General features: G+C 44.3%; 1 protein-coding gene across 5 annotated transcripts in view; it reads right to left on the bottom strand.

Annotated features, from left to right (window-relative positions):
- The window catches only part of ACACB (acetyl-CoA carboxylase beta), a 149,114-nt gene that overhangs the window by 22,357 nt on the left and 109,205 nt on the right, over positions 1–17,552 (bottom strand). For all 5 annotated transcript variants that reach the window (XM_049865728.1, XM_049865729.1, XM_049865731.1 and 2 more), the window contains 9 exons: positions 15,804–15,941; positions 14,920–15,019; positions 14,665–14,772; positions 12,127–12,183; positions 11,840–11,881; positions 10,419–10,634; positions 7,700–7,855; positions 6,669–6,872; positions 5,243–5,398 (listed from right to left, as the gene is read on the bottom strand). In XM_049865728.1, the coding sequence (XP_049721685.1) occupies positions 5,243–5,398; positions 6,669–6,872; positions 7,700–7,855; positions 10,419–10,634; positions 11,840–11,881; positions 12,127–12,183; positions 14,665–14,772; positions 14,920–15,019; positions 15,804–15,941 (1,177 nt within the window). The remainder of the gene's footprint in view (positions 1–5,242; positions 5,399–6,668; positions 6,873–7,699; positions 7,856–10,418; positions 10,635–11,839; positions 11,882–12,126; positions 12,184–14,664; positions 14,773–14,919; positions 15,020–15,803; positions 15,942–17,552) is intronic.

The raw sequence follows: 17,552 nt of genomic DNA, 5'->3' as shown, positions 1-17,552 counted from the left end.
ATAGGACAAAGTAGAACTGCCCCATAGGGTTTCCAAGGATCGGCTGGTGGATTTGAACTGCTGACCTTTTGGTTAGCAGCCAAGCTCTTAACCACAGTGCCACCAGGGGTCCATTTATTTATAACACTATTTTTAAAAATATTTTATTGAGTTTTTGGTGAAAGTTTACACAGCAAGTTACGTTCTCATTTGGCAATTTCCACACAAATTGTTCAGTGACATTAGTTACATTTATCACAACGTGTGAACATTGACTTTGTGTTCAGTTTGTTCCATTTCCAGTACTCAGTACTCTAGTTTCCCTGACCCCTTCCTTGTCTTCTCAACTTTGCTTTTGGTAATTGCTGACCTTTTGGTCTCATACTGATGGTTAAGCAGGACACCAATTTTACAGGTAATAGCCTTTATTTTGTGTGCCACTCTGCTATTCCAATAAAAGGGGGTCTCAGGAGACAGGCTTGGATATAGGTTCAAAGAGTGTCTCAGGGTGATAGTTTTGGGGAGTCCTCTGAACCCTTTTTTAGTAACACTTATGTTGCTCCCAATTCTACAATATTACCTATATGCTGTAAAGAATATTTTATGGTGTCTTCTTTTTTTCTTATAAACATGGGTTAGAATTTCACTGAGAGTGGAAATGCTGGGTCACAGGGTATGTGAAGTTTCAACTTTACTTGATATTATCAAATTGTTCTCAGTTTTTTTGTACCCCTCTATAGGCCCATCAGCGGTTAAGCGCTGGACTACTAACCAAAAGGCTGGCTATTCAAACCCACCCAGAGGCACTTTGGAAGTAAGGTCTGGCAATCTGCTTCTGAAGGGTCACAGCCTTGAAAACCCTAAGGAGCACAGTTCTACTCTGCACACACAGGGTTATCATGAGTCGGAATCCACTCAACGGCAACTAACTACAACAAATAGGCCCACCACATACACTCACTCGCACTTGGTTTTGTCAGATTTTAAAATCTGACCCACCTGCTGGGTGTGAAATTATATTATGGTATTGATCTGTGCTTCAGTTATTAGTGAGGCGATCACCTTTTAATATGCTTAGCGACCACATGAGCTTCTTGGTGAGTTTCCTGTTTATAACATCTCCCCATATTTTTTAGAATTTGGTTTTTTTTTTTTTTTTCCCCTAATTGATTTATAAGTGCTCTGTAGATAATCTAGATTCTAATCCCTTGCTGGTTATAGACAATTGAACATATTCTCCTGACCTGGGGCCGTTTTTTCTCTTTTGCATTAGATAAGCGCTTTCCCTGGGCCTTTGATTCAAGGGTCCCTTGCCCTGATTTGCAATTCCACCTCAGCATTCTATCAAGGTTCTGTTTATAAGTAGGTCTGATTCTAGGCTCTCTATTCTATTCCATTGGTCTGTCTGCCTAGTGGCATTACAATAATGTTGTTGTTAGCTGCTGTTGAGTTGACCCCCGACTCATGGCAACGCCATCCACGACAAAATGCCGCCCACTCCTGCACCATCCCCATGATCAATTGCAGATGAGATCACTGTGATCTACACAGTTTTCAACAACTGATTTTCACAAGTAGATCACCAGGCCCTTCTTCCTAGTCTGTCTTAGTCTGGAAACTCTGCTAAAACCTGTTCAGCATCGTAGCAACACACAAGCCTCCATTGAGAGACGGGTGGTGGCCGCACGTGAGGTGCGCGGGCTGGAAATCAAACCTGGGTCTCCCCCATGGAAGGAGAGAATTCTACCACTGAACCGCCGCGGACCCCTCAGTAATACTATATTGTCTTAATTATTGTTGCTTTAAAATAAGTTGTCATATCTGTTAAGGTGAGTCCTCCTGTCGTTGTTTTTCAAAACTGTTTTAGCTATTCATGGGGGCTTTTACTACTCTATATGAATTTTAGGCTCAGCTTTTTAAGTTTCACACACACACACAAAAACTCTGCTGATATTTTAATTGGAATTGTACTGCACTTATTAACATGGGCAGAACTGACCTCTTCACAATATTAAATCTCCTCATCATTCAAAAGGAAACCCTGGTGGCATAGTGGTTAAGAGCTACGACTGCTAACCAAAAGGTTGGCAGTTCGAATCCATCAGGCGCTCCTTGGAAACCCTATGGGGCCGTTCTGCTCTGTCTGATAGGGTCACTATGAGTGGGAATCAACTCAACAGCAATGGTTTTTTTTTTTTTTTTTTTGGTGGGGGAGGTTATCATTCATAAGCATTATATGGCTCTCTATTTGTTTAGGCTGAGAATCTTTTTAAAAAGTTTTAAAATTCCCCTATAAAGCTCTTGTATGTTTTTTGTTTTTATTTCTTCCTATGAAACACTGTGGTTGACACTGACATTGTAAATGGTATCAAGAAAAGTGGTGGTAATGGGTATTTCTGTCCTGTACCTGTCCTTACAAAGAATACGTCTAACATTACACCTTAAAAAAAAAAAAAAACGCTGCCGTCAAGTCGATTTCGACTCATGGCCATCCCATGTGTGTCAGAGTAGAAGTAGGTGATATTAATTTTAGGTCGATATTTTTATCCGGGTAAATGAATTTCCTTCTATTCCTCCTTTATTAGAAGTTCTAATTATGAATAGATGTCATTTTATCAAATACTTTTCTGCATCTATGGAAAATTTAAGTTTCTTCTTAACCTACTTATATTTTAAATTGCAATAATAGACTTCCTAATACCACCTCATATACGCAGTTGCAGGGTGGACCCTACTTGGTCATTTTTTTTTTTAATTCATTACTGAATTTCATTTCTAATATCTTATTTAGAATTTTTGTGTCCATGTTCATAAATGAGATAATTTCCCCCTCTCCTATTGTCCTCGTCTGGGATTAAAATTCAGGTAATTATAACCTGATAAAATGAGTTAAGAAACATTCCTTTTTTTTCACATTCTACACAATATATATGAGATGGGAATTATCTGTTTCTAGGAAGTTTGATAAAAACTGTTCTATAGCCATCTGGGACCATTTTTGTTGGAGAGATTTTTTAAACTATTAATTTCTTTAATGCTTATAATCTATTCAGGTTTTCTATTTCTTCTTGGGTCAGTTTTGATAAGATATATTTTTCTAAGAAATATTTAATCTCATTTTAAGTTTTTTAATTTATGGGTATAAGTCTGGGGTCTTAAAAGCCTGTGAGCGGCCATCTAGGATACTCCACTGGTCTCACCCCTTCGGGAGCAAGGAAGAATGAAGAAAACTAAAGACACAAGGGCAAGATTAGTGCAAAGGACTAATGGACCACATCTACCATGGCCTCCACTAGACTGAGTCCAGTACAACGCGATGGTGCCCGGCTACCACCACTGACTGCTCTGACAGGTATCACAATAGAGGGGCCCGGACAGAGCTAGAGGAAAATGTAGAACAAAATTCTAACTCAAAAAGGAAGACCAGACTTGCTGGCCTGACAGAGACTGGAGAAACCCTGAGAGTATGGACCCTGGACACCCTTTCAGCACAATAACGAGGCCACTCCTGAGGTTAACCCTTCAGCCAAAGATTTAACAGGCCCATGGAACAAAACAAAACTAAAGGGCTGCAGCAGCCCTGGGGCAGGGACTAGAAAGTAGGAGGGAACAGGAAAGCCGGTAGTAGGGGAACCCAGGGTTGAGAAGGGAGAGTGTTGACATGTCATGGGATTGTTAACCAGTGTCATACAACAATGTGTGTACTAACTGTTTGATGAGAAACTAGTTCTGTAAACCTTCACCTAAAGTTCAATAAAAAAAAGAATTAAAAAAAAAAACTTATGGGCATAAAATTGTACAGAGTAGTCTTCTGTTTCCTTATCTAAAAGAAAGGAGACAGGTTTGCTGGTTTAGTCATGCTTCTTACCCTATGACACTTGAGGTCAGAGACAAAAGGACACAACAATGACATTCTTAATAAAAGTTTCAATTGATTAAGCACCTACTGAATAAATGTGTTCCTCTTAACAACCTTGCAAGGTAAATACTATTATTATGCCCATTTTATAGAGGAGGAAACTGAGGCCCAGAGAATTGAAGACGCTTGCCCAGGGACACACAGGAAGCAAAGGACAGACCCAGGATTGAAACCCCAGCCTGAGTGACTCTAAATAGTAGGTTTTCCTACTGGTCTGCGTCTCCTGTGCCTGAAGCAACACGACACTTTGCTGCCTATAGCGGAAGGCCCATGACCCTAGTCTGTTTCATGAACGTCATCCACAAGCCAGTGTAGGGGGTGCAGACAGACATCCATGACACCAATAGCAGTGTATTCCGTCTCCTTTAAGGCCGTACTACGTAAAAAAAGAAAGGCAGAGAAAAAATACTTGAAGGAAATGCGTTAAAATGTAATTGCAACTACTGCCCTGAGATACTCTTCAAACCTTGAACTGAAACTAACCTCTGAGGTCACCGTGCAGCTAAATACCAGTTTGGCTCACAAAATAAAAAATACCACCTGTAAGTACTGTGCTTCTTTTAAAAAATCACCTACATGAGGCCAAATGGTCAACAATTACTTTAAAACAAAGATAAGAATATAACGGGAGATTAATGGAAACGGAACAACCAGGAGGGAAATGATGAAAACGTTCATACATTCTGAAGACTGTAACCAATGTCACTGAACAATCTGTGTAGAAATTATTGAACGAGAACCTAAACTGCTGTGTAAACCTTCATCAGAAACAAGATAAAATATTATTTAAAAAAAAAAAGTTACTGCAGTCATCATTGGTGAGTAAGTTATATATGGGCGGTACTTCATTTTCATATTTCTACTTTTCTGTATTTTTCCATTGTATATTTAAATAATAAAAAAAAAACATAGAAAATCATTACTTTTTAAAAAAAATAGACTAAAACTTCCTCAAAGGCAGTGACCCCATCCTTCTCATGCTGTATCTACCCCTAAAATGGGACCTGGAAAGTAGCAGGTACTTAATAAATAAGCATTAACAAGACTAGACAGAAATACACCAAAATGCTAAGCAATCTGTCTTCAGGACATGGAATTGTAACTCACTTTCTCCTTCTTGGAAAGTTTCTACACTATATTACTTTTATCATTAGGATAAAATCTGATTTATTTTAGGAAAAAACACTACAAAGTCATTCCCAATGTTAATTTCTTTTTCTTCACCAAGACCCTGTTCTTTGGATGGGGGTCTTTGGAAGAGTGACTGAGGACAGGAGGGGATGGTACTGATGGGGTCTGCTGAGGGGACCTGGAGGCGGTGTTGCATCTAACCACAGGACTTGCCTGCCTGAACACTTCCGGAAAGTCGTACACGTAAGTGGTTCCTAGGGACTGGGCCTGGAACCGTTTGGCCTGCAGCAGATCCTTGGTGACGTAGGGTGTGTTGATCAGCATCCCGTGCTGGGGCCCTTGTTTGTGGCCGAAAGAATGAAACATGATCTAGATCACCAAGGAAGACAGGGTGAGAAAGGTCAGTCACCGGGTATCCAAGAGCCATGCCCCTCCCCCATTTATATCTACCCAGTCCTCAATGAAAACGCAATGGGGGAAGCTAAGCACATTATGTCATGTAACAGAGAGAGCTCTTAGGGTAGCTGATATTCTCCTCTCTGCCACAGGGTAATCAGAGCAAGGAGGCATAGTGGGGGATACAAAAACCTGTCTCCAAAAATATAATAGTCATAGTATTATACACAGAAAAACAAAAAAGAGTGCATGTAAAAACTGGTGAAATCTGAATAAGGTTTGCATTTAACTTAAAAGGAGTATACCGATGTCAACGTCCTGGTTTTGATAACGTACTATGGTTTCGTAAGATGTTATCTTTGGGGGAAGCTGGATGAAGGGTACGTGGGAACTTTCGGTACTCTTTTTTTTTTTTTTAACTCTATTTCTGCAACTTCTTGGGAGTCTTAAGTTAGTTCAAAATAAAAAATTAAAATACATATATACAGAGCCCTGGTGGTGCAGTGGTTAAGAGCCTGGCTGCTAGCCAAAAGGTCAGCTGTTTGAATCCACCAGCTGCTCCCTGGGAACTCTATGGGGCAGTTCTACTTTGCCCCATAGGGTCGCTATGAGTCGGAATCGACTCCACGGCAGTGGATTTGGGTTTGGTGTATATATACATATATAAAATGACAGTCAATAGGATATTTGATTCACTTTACAAAAGTTTGTTCTAAAACATGGTTGGGGAAAATATCTATTTCCCTAAGTGAACCAATCTGGGGATCACATTATAAGCAGCCCTGGCATTCCATGATTTTCCCAAATAAACCAAACCCATTGCTGTTGAATCAATTCCAACACATAGTGACCCTATAGGACAGAGTAGAACTGCCCCACAGGATTTTCAAGGCTATAATCTTCAGGAAGCAGGCTGTCACATCTTTCTCTTGTGGAGTGGCCAGTGGGTTCAAACCACCGACCTTTCAGTTAGCAGCCAGATACTTTAACCATTATGCCACCAGGGCCTCTCTTCTTATCTCAAATATGGCCTTAGAATTGATTAAACCTTGGAGGATTCATTCTCCTTCCTTGAACAACTGGGATCCAGAAGCTAACACATTTATCTTAAAATTTAGGAGCTACTGGAACCTAGCATGGCAAAGCCAGACAGCCACTGAGTGGTGTTTGAATCTGTATCTCAGTCATCCAAGTGGTCTGCCTCTGCCCTGATCAAGACATTCATGGCCTGGCCCAGCCTTACGTGTCCGCATCTGGGGTCATTCACTTCTCGGTAGAGGCTGATGTCCAGGTAATAGCCCGACTCGTTGGTGATGAATAGGCGGATGGGAAAGGCCGCGCTGGTGGTGGTCTGGCGGATGTTGATTTTGACCTCAGCCTGGAGCACACGGAGTTTCCACAAGCGGCTGCCATAGCGCATGACCATGGAGCGCACTGACTCCTCAATCTGCCGCAAAACCATAGGAGTCCCAGTTTCAGAGCCCATTCCACGCACACTTATAATAGTTCTAGTGCTAACTATCCAACAACGATCAGCTACTAACAACGGAAGGCAATATGCTAAGTATTTAAAATCCACCATCTCATTTCATCCTTATAATTACTCAGAGAGGCTAGCACGCAGATCTCCCACTGACGGATGAGGAACCTGAGGCTGGTAAGAGATAGAGCTAGTATTCCTAAATCACTCCAGCTTTACCTCCACCAGGCATCCCAAGCCTATGCATTGTTTTTCTTCTGGAATTATGCCGACCGGTGGAGTTGGGGTATCAGCGTGAATCCTCTGCACCCCTCAGGTGCCATATTGATGGACCAGGACTTCTTTCACCACAGAATCACTGCCATTAAAGAACTCTGCCTACCCGCGAAGAACCAACCTACGGCAAACAGCTCGGCCCCAAACCTCGGGTTCTCACCCCCTATGCTACCCACATGCAAAACCCCAGCAGAGCCTGGAACCAGGAAAAGAACAAGATTTCATTTCACAAGACATTTTGGGTATCCATGTTGTCCTCAAAGTGAAGCATGCCCGTGGAAGGGTGACCAACAAAACAAGTAAGGTGCTAAGGGTTGTGGCTAAAATATGGCTCTAGAACGGAATGACAGGAGCCTCATTCTCCTCCCTCAGTGACTGAGATTCAAACACATATGTGTTCATTCTAGAGTTCAGGTCTCGAGGGCCAGGAGACAATGCCCCACCCTGCATGGCACGAAGAGCCATCAGTCCCAGCAAGGCTTAGCCCAGAGCCCAGTGAGACCCCCCAGAGGCAAAACCTTGTAGGGGTCCATGATGACAGTGGGCACGAAGTTGAGGAAGATATGGTTGCAGTCAGTGCGCACACTGGTGTTGTTGAACGCCACCTCCAGCTCGTCCATGGCTTCCAGGAGCAGCCGCTCACCCTCGTTCTGCAGGTACTCAAAGGATGCTTCCTGCCCAGGAAGGAGGGGCAGCCACTGAGGCAGGGGTCTCAGAGAGGTAGACCAAAAAAAACCCAAACCCGTTGCCGTCAGTCAATTCCGACTTATAGCAACCGTGCAGGACAGAGTAGAACTGCCCCACAGGGTTTCCAAGGAGCGCCTGATGGATCCAAACTGCCGACCTTTTGGTTAGCAGCCATAGCTCTTAACCACTATGCCACCAGAGTTTCCAGAGATGCAGGCAGGGACGTTCCCCTCCTCCAAAAAGTGTACCAGGCGAGACCTGCAGAGCCAGGCTCGCAGAGGTGAAGGTAAGCAAAAGCTGACTAGCTGTCTGAGAGAGCAAAAGACTGAGACTAGCTTAACATCCTGCAATAAGGAATTGTTGGGAAAAAAAAAACCTGCATGCTTTAGGGCCGTGAAACTATTCTGTGTTGACACTGTAACTGTGGACGCAAGACATTATGCCTTTGTCAAAACTCATAGGACTGGACAAACATTGTACATGAAATATCTAGAATAGGGAAATGTGTACAGACCAGAGTCTACTATTAGTCAGTTACCAGCGGTGGGAGGGAGGGGGAAAGAGGGAGCCACTACTTGGGGGACACTGAACGTCTGTTAAGGGTGATGGAAAATTTTGGAAACAGTGGTGATGGCTGAACAATATGATGAAATAACTGTACTTATAAAAAATGTTGAAAAGGCAGAATTGTGACTATATATATACTCATCACAATAAACAAACAAAATAGGACTGTACAACACCAAGTGTGAGCCCTAATGTAAACTATGGACTCTGGTTAACAATGTATCGATATTTGTTTATCGACTGTAACAACTTATCATAGGAACGCAAGATGTTAATACCAGGAGAAACAATTTGGGGGGTTAAAGAGAGAGGAATTATATGGGAGCTCTCGGTACTTTTTGCACCACCTTTCTATAAATCTAAAACTGCCCTTAAAAATAAAGTGTATTAAAAGATTAAATAAAATTAGAATGTCAGTCACTTAGACACACTAGCCATACTTCAAGTGTTCAATAACCACACATGCACCAGAAGAACTAGATGGTGCCCCGCTACTACTACCAACCGTTCTGATCAGGGCCACAATAGACGGACCCTGATACAATGGGAGAAAAACACGGAACAGAACTTAAATTCTTAAAATTCCAGGGTTTCTGGCCCTGTTGAGTCTAGAGGACCCCCTGAGACTATCGCCCTGAGATACTCTTTAAGCCTTGAACCAAAACTTATCTCGAGGTCACCTTGTAGCAAAATAACAGATTTGCACACAAAATAAAGGATACTACCTGTGAGTATGGTGCTCCACTAAAAAAACCATTTCTATGAGACCAAAAGGTCAATGATTACTCTAAAGCAAAGATGAAAAAGTAAGGGAGGCAGGGGAACTAGAGCACTGGAAACGGAACAACCAGAACGCAGACAAGCTGTGAAAAATGTAACTAACGTCACTGAACAATTTGCGTAGAAACTGTCAAATGGGAACCTAATGGGCTGGGTAAACATTCGCTGAAGACACAGTAAAACATTACTAAAAAAAAAAAAAAATAACCATATGTGGCTCGCTGCTCTCATACTGGGTGGTGTACACATGGAACACTTCTGCCCTCACAGAAGTTCCACTGGGCAGCGCTGCTTCAAGAGCCGCTGAGAGGCCTGTACGTGTGCTGTAGAAATCAAATGCAAGACGCTAACACAGGAGAGCCAGTATGCAGGGGAGAGAGCAAGTGGGGGCACTGTGCTTTGAGTACAAGTTTTCTGTAAATCTAAAATGGCTCTAAAAAAAGTCTATGATAAAAAAATAAAAATTATTTAAAAAAAGTTCCACACCCACAGTACATCCCCGAAAGGAAATATCACACAGCTACCCAGAAGGATGCTGTGGGTCACTATCCATCCATATGAAAAGAGGTTTAAAGGATTGTCTAGTAGAAATCAGCAGTCTGCAAATGATTTGGCCCCTGGACTCCCGTCTGTAACGTTGCACCCACAAATGTGAATGTGGGGTTATGTCTACAGAGGATCACCCACAGAGCTGACCTCTGGATGGCAGGATTCTGGGTTCTTTTACTTGATTTTTGAAAATCATGTTCAGTTTGAAATTTGCAACTGCATATTTGAATGAGATTTTCATCATATCATCACAGCTTACTTTTATAAATGCAAGAAGCAGTGAAAAATCATCGAAGCTGCTTGAAATTTCGTAATATAAATATGGGTCACTTTCACGAATGCAAGAAATGATGAAACATGGTCACTCAGTCAGCCTTTAACGAGTCAGCACCTTTCCATCCTCTCCATCCTCCTCACACAGAGAAATCCATGTAACACGAGCAACTGATCCATGTGCCACCAGCCGGGACACAATCTTTGGCCACTTCCTCTCCATCTCCCCCAAGACTGGATATCAGAGGCAACCCTGTGGGTGCAGTGTGGCCGCCTGTCCCCAGCGGCCAGCCCAGGGCCCTGCACAGACCAGGCACTTGGTGAATGAAGGGCCAGGGCATGAGGACAGGCTCAGATGGAGAAATGGTCCACGACACTTACCTTCGTAATCAGGTCCGAGTGCCTGATGATGGCCCGGATGAAGAACCTGTGGTCCGTCACTTCTGCACCTTCTTTCACCTTGGCTGAGCCCAGGTAAAGGTGCATCTTGTGGTTGGCAGAGGGCACAGCAGTCAGGTCGAAGTTTCGCATCCGGCTGAGCTCCAGCTGGAAGGCCAGTGCGGGCTCCAGGTGACGGTAAATGCGGTCTTCTGCAAACTGCAGGCCGCCAGAGAGGACACACACAGACAGATACACAGAGACCACACACAGACATACACGTAGACACACACACATAGATATACCCACAGATACAGAGACACATACACATAGACACACAGACACACACAGATACACATACAGATGCAGATACATACAGACACACAGACACACACACACAAAGGCACAAACACACACACAGAGATACACAGAGAGAGACACACACAGAGACACAGACATGTACACACCAGACACAGACACACATGCACACAAGACAGACACACAGAAACAGAGATACAAAAACACAAAGATATAGACACAGACACAAAGACATACAGACGCAGACACACACAAAATCTGCCATTAGGGCTGCGCACCTGCTTGTCCACGCCCTGTACCGTAGACCCCCCAGTGTTCATGAATTTAGCGTTAGTGGTATAACCTCATGGTGACCAACTCAAGGGCTCAAGGCATTTGGATTTCAGAAAGGCCCAGAGGAGCCTGTGTTCAGTGTAAGACTGGTGTGCTGCCACGCCGCTGAGCTCACGGTGAGCCTAGCTTATCCCCAGCATCTGCCAGCACACAGCCATCCTCTAGAAGTCACTAACACCTGATTTCTTTGTGAAAAATGGCCACCAAAAGGAAGTGAACAACAGTGCTGGAGACCAAAACGAAGAGAGAATGAAGGATCTAAAGAAGGGCTGGTTCTTAGCTAGCTTTGGATCAAATAAAACATAAAATACTGAATTTGGATGAGTTATGGGCCTGTGTTGGAAACTAGCCCATCTGCTCTGGAAGAGAGGTCTGCAAGCCTTTTCTTAAGGTAAATAAATGCTTAAAAGTATGGCTGTGTATCAATAAAACTTTATTTACAATACAGCCTGCAGGTTATAGTTTGCCAACCTCTGTTCTAGGAAAAAAAAACTAAGAAATACTGTCTTACTGAACACACCCACCCACAAGTACGAAAATTATCCAAGTGAGGGAGAATCCTGCAGGGAAAGCTGGAAGGGTAGGGGACTCAAGATGTGGGTTCTGCACAGAAAACACAGGGTTCTATTAGGAAATACAATCCCAGAGGAAGGCAGAGTCTACATAATTGTCATGTTCTAGAATCAGGGGATTCTCAAGGGCTGGGAGCCGTATTCTTCATGAATATCAAAGATGCCACGAAGAGAGAAAAACCTCATTGCTTTTGGTCATACCTTGTGTCTTGCTCTGAATGTGAAAAACTTGGGAAATTCTTTCTGCAAAAAGAAACCCACACGAAAGACAATTAAGTCAAGCAAGACTCATTGTAAAACCTGCATGCTTATTTTATGATTTTTTAATGATAACCCAGTCCACTTATAGAATGAATCATTTGGAAAGCCTTCTCTCATCTAGTGATTGATCCCTTCCACCGTAATCTGCAGGATAAAAGTCACGTAAATGGTACTGGGTCTTGAAGAAGGGAAAAGACTCAGACAGGTGAACTGAGAATTGCACTGACCTTTTGGGCAATCAGGAATGTGATTCTTCGGAGTCCACAACCCACAAGGCTATTTCTCTGCATTAAAAACCAAAGATACAATGGAATATTATACAGTAATAAATAAGGGATAAAGTTCTGGATGAACCCTGAAAAAATTATTCTAAGTAAAAGAAACCAGCCACAAAGGACAATATGTTGTCTAATTCCATTTAGATAAAATGTCCAGAGTAGGCAAACCTATACACACAGAAAGTAGTTGAGTGGTTGCCTAGGGCTGAGGGAAGGAGCCCTGGTGGTACAATGGATAAGTGCTCAGCTGCTGACGACGAAGAAGGCTGGCAATTCAAACCCACCCAGCAGCCATAAAGATACAGCCTAGGACACCCTAGGGGGCAGTTCTATTCTGTCATATGGGGTCGCAATGAGTCAAAATCGACTCAACAGCGCCTAACAACAATAACAACAACAGGGCTCGGGGGAGGGTAGTACTGGGGAGAAAACGGGGAGTGGCTGCCGATGGGTATAGGGTTCCTTTTTTAGGGTGATGAGAATGTTCTAAAATGAATTGCGGTGATGGTTACACAAGTCTATGAATATGCTTTTAAAACCACTGAACTGTATTACTGTTTAATGTGGGTGAACTGCATGCCATGTGAACTATACATCAAAAGAGCTGTTATACAAAAAGATAAGTTAAAGATGAATGAACAAAATGTGGCACATACATACAATGGAGTATCACTCAGCCATAAAGAGAAATTGAGTCCTGATACATGCCACAACACGGATGAACCCTAGGAACACGACGCTGAGTGAAATAAGTTAGTCACCAAAGGACAAATAGTCTAAGTTTCCACTTAATGTGAAATTCTCTAGAGTAAGCAAAGATATAGAAAGTGGTACTGGGGCAGAAGGAAGAGGGAAAGAGGTCACTGCTTAGGGAGCCCTGAACTTCTGTTAGGGGTGATGGAAACATCTGGAAAAGGATAGTGGCGATGGTCACACGACATGAGGAAAGTGATTAATGTCACTGAACTGTGTGTGTAAAATATGTTGAAATGTCAACTTTTTGTTATAAATAACAATTAAATTATTAAACAATCATTGTATTTTACTAATAGAATTTAGTATAGTAACCACAATTAAAAAAAAAAAACAACACAACTTCAGCAAAAAAAAGCCCCGCAAGGAAGAATACAAACTGTATGGTCCCATTTATATAACATTCATAGACAGACAAAATAAATCCATAGTCAGAAGTCAGGATAGTGGTCAGTTATCTTTGGGGAGGCAGTGACTGGGAGGAGGCATGACGGCCCCCGGGGGGCTGGGGATGGTCCGTTTCTTCGTCTGAATGCTGGTTGCGCTTGTGTGTTCACTTTGAGAACATTCATCAAGCTCTATATATATGACTTGTGCATTACTCCGAATGTTAGACATGGATAAAAAAAAAATGAACACCCCCAAAAAGGACAAAACCGGTTTTAGTTGCTCCCCAAATGAAATATTACATACACCTTTAGAGAGAAAGAAGAAAAAACCCAGAAGACAAGAAAATAAGGCACTGTCTTATTCGTTAACTTGGTAAGGGAAATTATTAGGGGAAATAAATATTCTTAGCCCATTTCAGAAAAGGTGAATCACGCGCACAGAAGAAGGCTTTAGCAGAAGGTAGGCCGGGAAGCAGCAGAACAAGCTGCAAAATGAAGAGGATTCCAGCGTGGGAATCCAGCTGGTTATTGACAGCCTGATTATTGGTTCTCGGCTGGGGGGAGGTACTTGTGTGTTGTGTTAAGAGTGTGTGTATGCCTGTGTGAATGTGTATCCATATGTGTGTACATGTGAGTGTGTGTCAATGTGTATATGCGTGTGAATGTGTACATATGTGTAAACGCGAGTGTGTGAACATGTATACGTGTGTGGATGTGTGTACATAGTGTAAATGTGTGTGCACATATGTATACGTGTGAACGTATGTATGTCTGTAAATGTGTGTGTGAATGTGTGTACATGTATGTGTGCATATTGGCATGTGACTGTGTGTACATATGTGTGTAAACATGTGTGAATGTGATCTCATTCTGTTTCTATGACCCCGCTCGCCCAGCTGCTCTGCATTTGTGTGCGGTTGAGGTCCTTGGACGTATTAACAGCCGTCCCACCACTGGGTGAGAACATACGCTGAAAAAGTACCCACAGTTACTTGCATACACAGTTGTCAGTGTAACTGGCCATTAACACTGTGGGCTTCTGGGTTATTCCAATGAAATGATCTCTCTTTCCCACCATCATTGCAACACCCTGGCAAAGAGATATACTGTCCCCACGGTACACGTGAAGAAACCGAGGCCCTGCCACAGTCAGCCACTGCTGACAAGTTTACCGGCAATGAGGGAAGCAGACCCAGGGCAGGAAGCCAGGCCTGTCTCTCTGAAGCACAGAGCAGCACAGCCTCCCCACGCCACTCAGGAGCACAGGCACCTCGCCAAGACCACATCTTCCAGCTCCTCCAGGGACCGCCCACCGCCCCCACAAACCACAGGTGTACCCAAGTACCTTGGACTGCACGAACGTCTGGAAGGTCATCACCAACTCCTCGTCCTCCAGGTGGTCTGCTGACTGGAGGGCCACGTTCAGGATGTGGATCGGCTCTTCCCTGATGCTCTGAGAAGGGAAAACATGGCTGGGCAGTGGCCAGCCCGTGGCCCCACCGTCCCCTCCCAAGTATCTCCGCCTTCCTGAGGCCCCCCACCCCTCCCACAGCCCTGCTGCCTCCTCCTACGGCCTTGCTCACTGGGCTCAGATGCATACCTTGCCATCATCCTCCGAGTAAAGGGAGGCTTGGGCCTTGCTGAAGAGGGGGATGTCCTTGGGGACGTTGGCAAAGCAGGAGATCACTTCATCAAAGTTCCTGGGGGCAAGTGGCAGAGGGCAAGGGTTGGGGGCAGGTGTTCCATGCTAGGCAGACAGGTGAGGCAGGCCTGCCTTCTTTACCAATCAACACTCTCTGATCTCATCCAACCTGTGCAGTCCTCACTGGTTCCTTGATGAGGCCAAAGGGACCTCTGATGAGTTCTTCTCCCAAATGGAAGAATGGATCTATGTGGACTGCGATCATGAATAAATGGAAGGATGCCCAATACTGTGGAGCATCGGCTGGGTTCAACTCTCACCTCCCCTTTTCTGTGACTATGAGAGTCCAGAAACATCACCACACCTCGAGTCGGGGCTCATAAGGCTGTGGTGAAGCTCCAACAAGATAACCCAAGTGCAATGCACAACACACAGTGACAGGTTGAAAAGACATTAATGGTAATAGCACTGGTCACTAGCACTTACCGAGCACGTTACTGACATATTAATTATCTTTAACACATACTATTTCTTGTATATTATCTAATTATCATGGCAACTCTATGAAGTAGGTCTTACTCTTATCCCCATTTTAGACATGAGGAAACTGAGGTAGGGAGAGGTTAAATAATCTGCTCAGGGTCTCGTGATGAGGAGGAAGCAGAGCCATGATTTAAACACAGATGGGCTGGGGCGAAAGCCCACGCCCTAGGCTACAATGCTGTTATTATTCTGTTATCACAAACTAAATCAAGTGACGTGTGGGGCCTCCTCCACCCCATATGTCAAGGCAAGGGTGGGGTCAGGGGAAACTCACTCAGCCTCTCTGTCATGCCAGGTACCTGATGAAATCCTCGAATCTCTGGAAGGCGACCATGGCTCCCATCCGCTGGCAGAGTGGGGAGAAGCCACTGTCCATGAAGAGCTCCTTGCTGTGCCTCATCAGGTCGGGGTTGGTGACACTGACGGGCACGGACATTCTGCAGGGTGACAAGAAAGGGGATGCAGCAGCTGTGCACAGACCCAGCCTGAGGTCCTGGCCCTGAAGCTTCGGCAAGCCGGGCCAGCATTAAAGCCCCCCCAAATGAGGGCTTAAAGTGGGGGCTGAGATAGGAGACAGGGACTGAGGAGTCGTCAAGGGTTTAGGACCTGGCACACAGTAAGAGCTCAATAAGTGAATGAATGACACATGCATGCATACAAGACCAGTCCCAACACAGTCCCAACATAAACCCAAAGTGGAGAATTTAGACACACACAATAAACACGCCCAATGCCAATTTCTCCCAGGGAAGGCCTGCCCCAGGCAGCCGGCAGGGCAGGCTGGCTTGGTCCAGAGACAAACCAGGTCTCTGCTTACCCTGCTCCCTCCCCCCTCCAGCAAACCTGCTCTCCTGACGGTGCCAGATACCAAATCTAGCCCAAAGGCCAGCAACCTGTTAAGCGTTTAGGGCTACTGGTCACCAGGAGCAAATCCAAATGTATTTTCCGGAGGTGATGGAATCAGGTCACAAAATCAATCCAAACCCATCACCTACAGTGACTCTATAGGACAGGGTAGACCTGCCACATAAGGTTTCCAAGGAGCGGCTGGTGGATTCGAACTGCCAGCCTTTTGGTTAGCAGCTGAGCTCTTAACCACTGAGACATTAGGCCTCAGGTGAAGGAGGCACTGTTTATCAGACAGTGCACAGCAGGCCAGAGGCCGTTAGAAAGGTCTGCTTACAAGGCTGGCCCTTGGCTGGTATCTGTGAACTTGGATTCAAGAGGGTCCATACCATCATGTCCAGAACTGGGAAGGGTGTCTCAGTGTGTCTAAACTGTTTGTATAAACAGTGTAGTATATGCTGAATACCTGCTTTCCTTCTAAGAGTCTGGAATTTTGGTATTTGCTAGGCAGAGGGTGCCTACAGGACCAGCCCCCAATAAAAACCCAGGGTACCAAGTCTCTAACAAGCTGGTAGAAAACACTTCACACATGTCACATCTTATAGCTAGAGGCATTAAGATGGAGTTCCTGGGTGATGCACATGGTTAACGCACTTAGCTGCGACCCAAAAGGCTGAGGTTTGAGTCCACCCAGAGGTGCCTTGGAAGAAAGGCCGGGCAATCTACTTCCAAAAAATCAGCCATTGCAAACCCTACTGTGACACACATGAGGTTGCCATGAGTCGTAGTCAACTTGACAGCAACTGGTTTGAGTGGCTCCACTGGGAGAAGACTCTGGAAGCTTGCACCTGGTTTCCCCCAGACTTCTCCCCATGCACCTTTTCCACTTGCCGATTTCACCTTGAATCTTTTTACTGTAATAAGTCATAGTAGTAAGTACGTCTACATGCTGAGTCCTCGTAGTCCCCTTAGTGAATCATCGAACCTAGGAGGTGGTCTTGGGGACCCTCAACAGGTGGGGTGAGGCTCACACGTGTGCGTTCCTGTTATGTACCCCTGAAATCATTAACCACACCCCCTGTGGAGCTGACCAGGCTCCTGACAGCCAAATCCAGAGGCCACACACTTGCAGAACAGTGTGAATTCTGCCCACAGATGGTTTTGTTTGGTTCCTGCAGCATTTTAAAATATAACTTAATATA

This window comes from Elephas maximus, chromosome 22 (assembly GCF_024166365.1).
Source record: "Elephas maximus indicus isolate mEleMax1 chromosome 22, mEleMax1 primary haplotype, whole genome shotgun sequence".
NCBI lineage: Eukaryota > Metazoa > Chordata > Mammalia > Proboscidea > Elephantidae > Elephas > Elephas maximus.
Note: the sequence above shows the minus strand (reverse complement) of the source record. Positions and strands in the feature narration are given on the sequence as shown.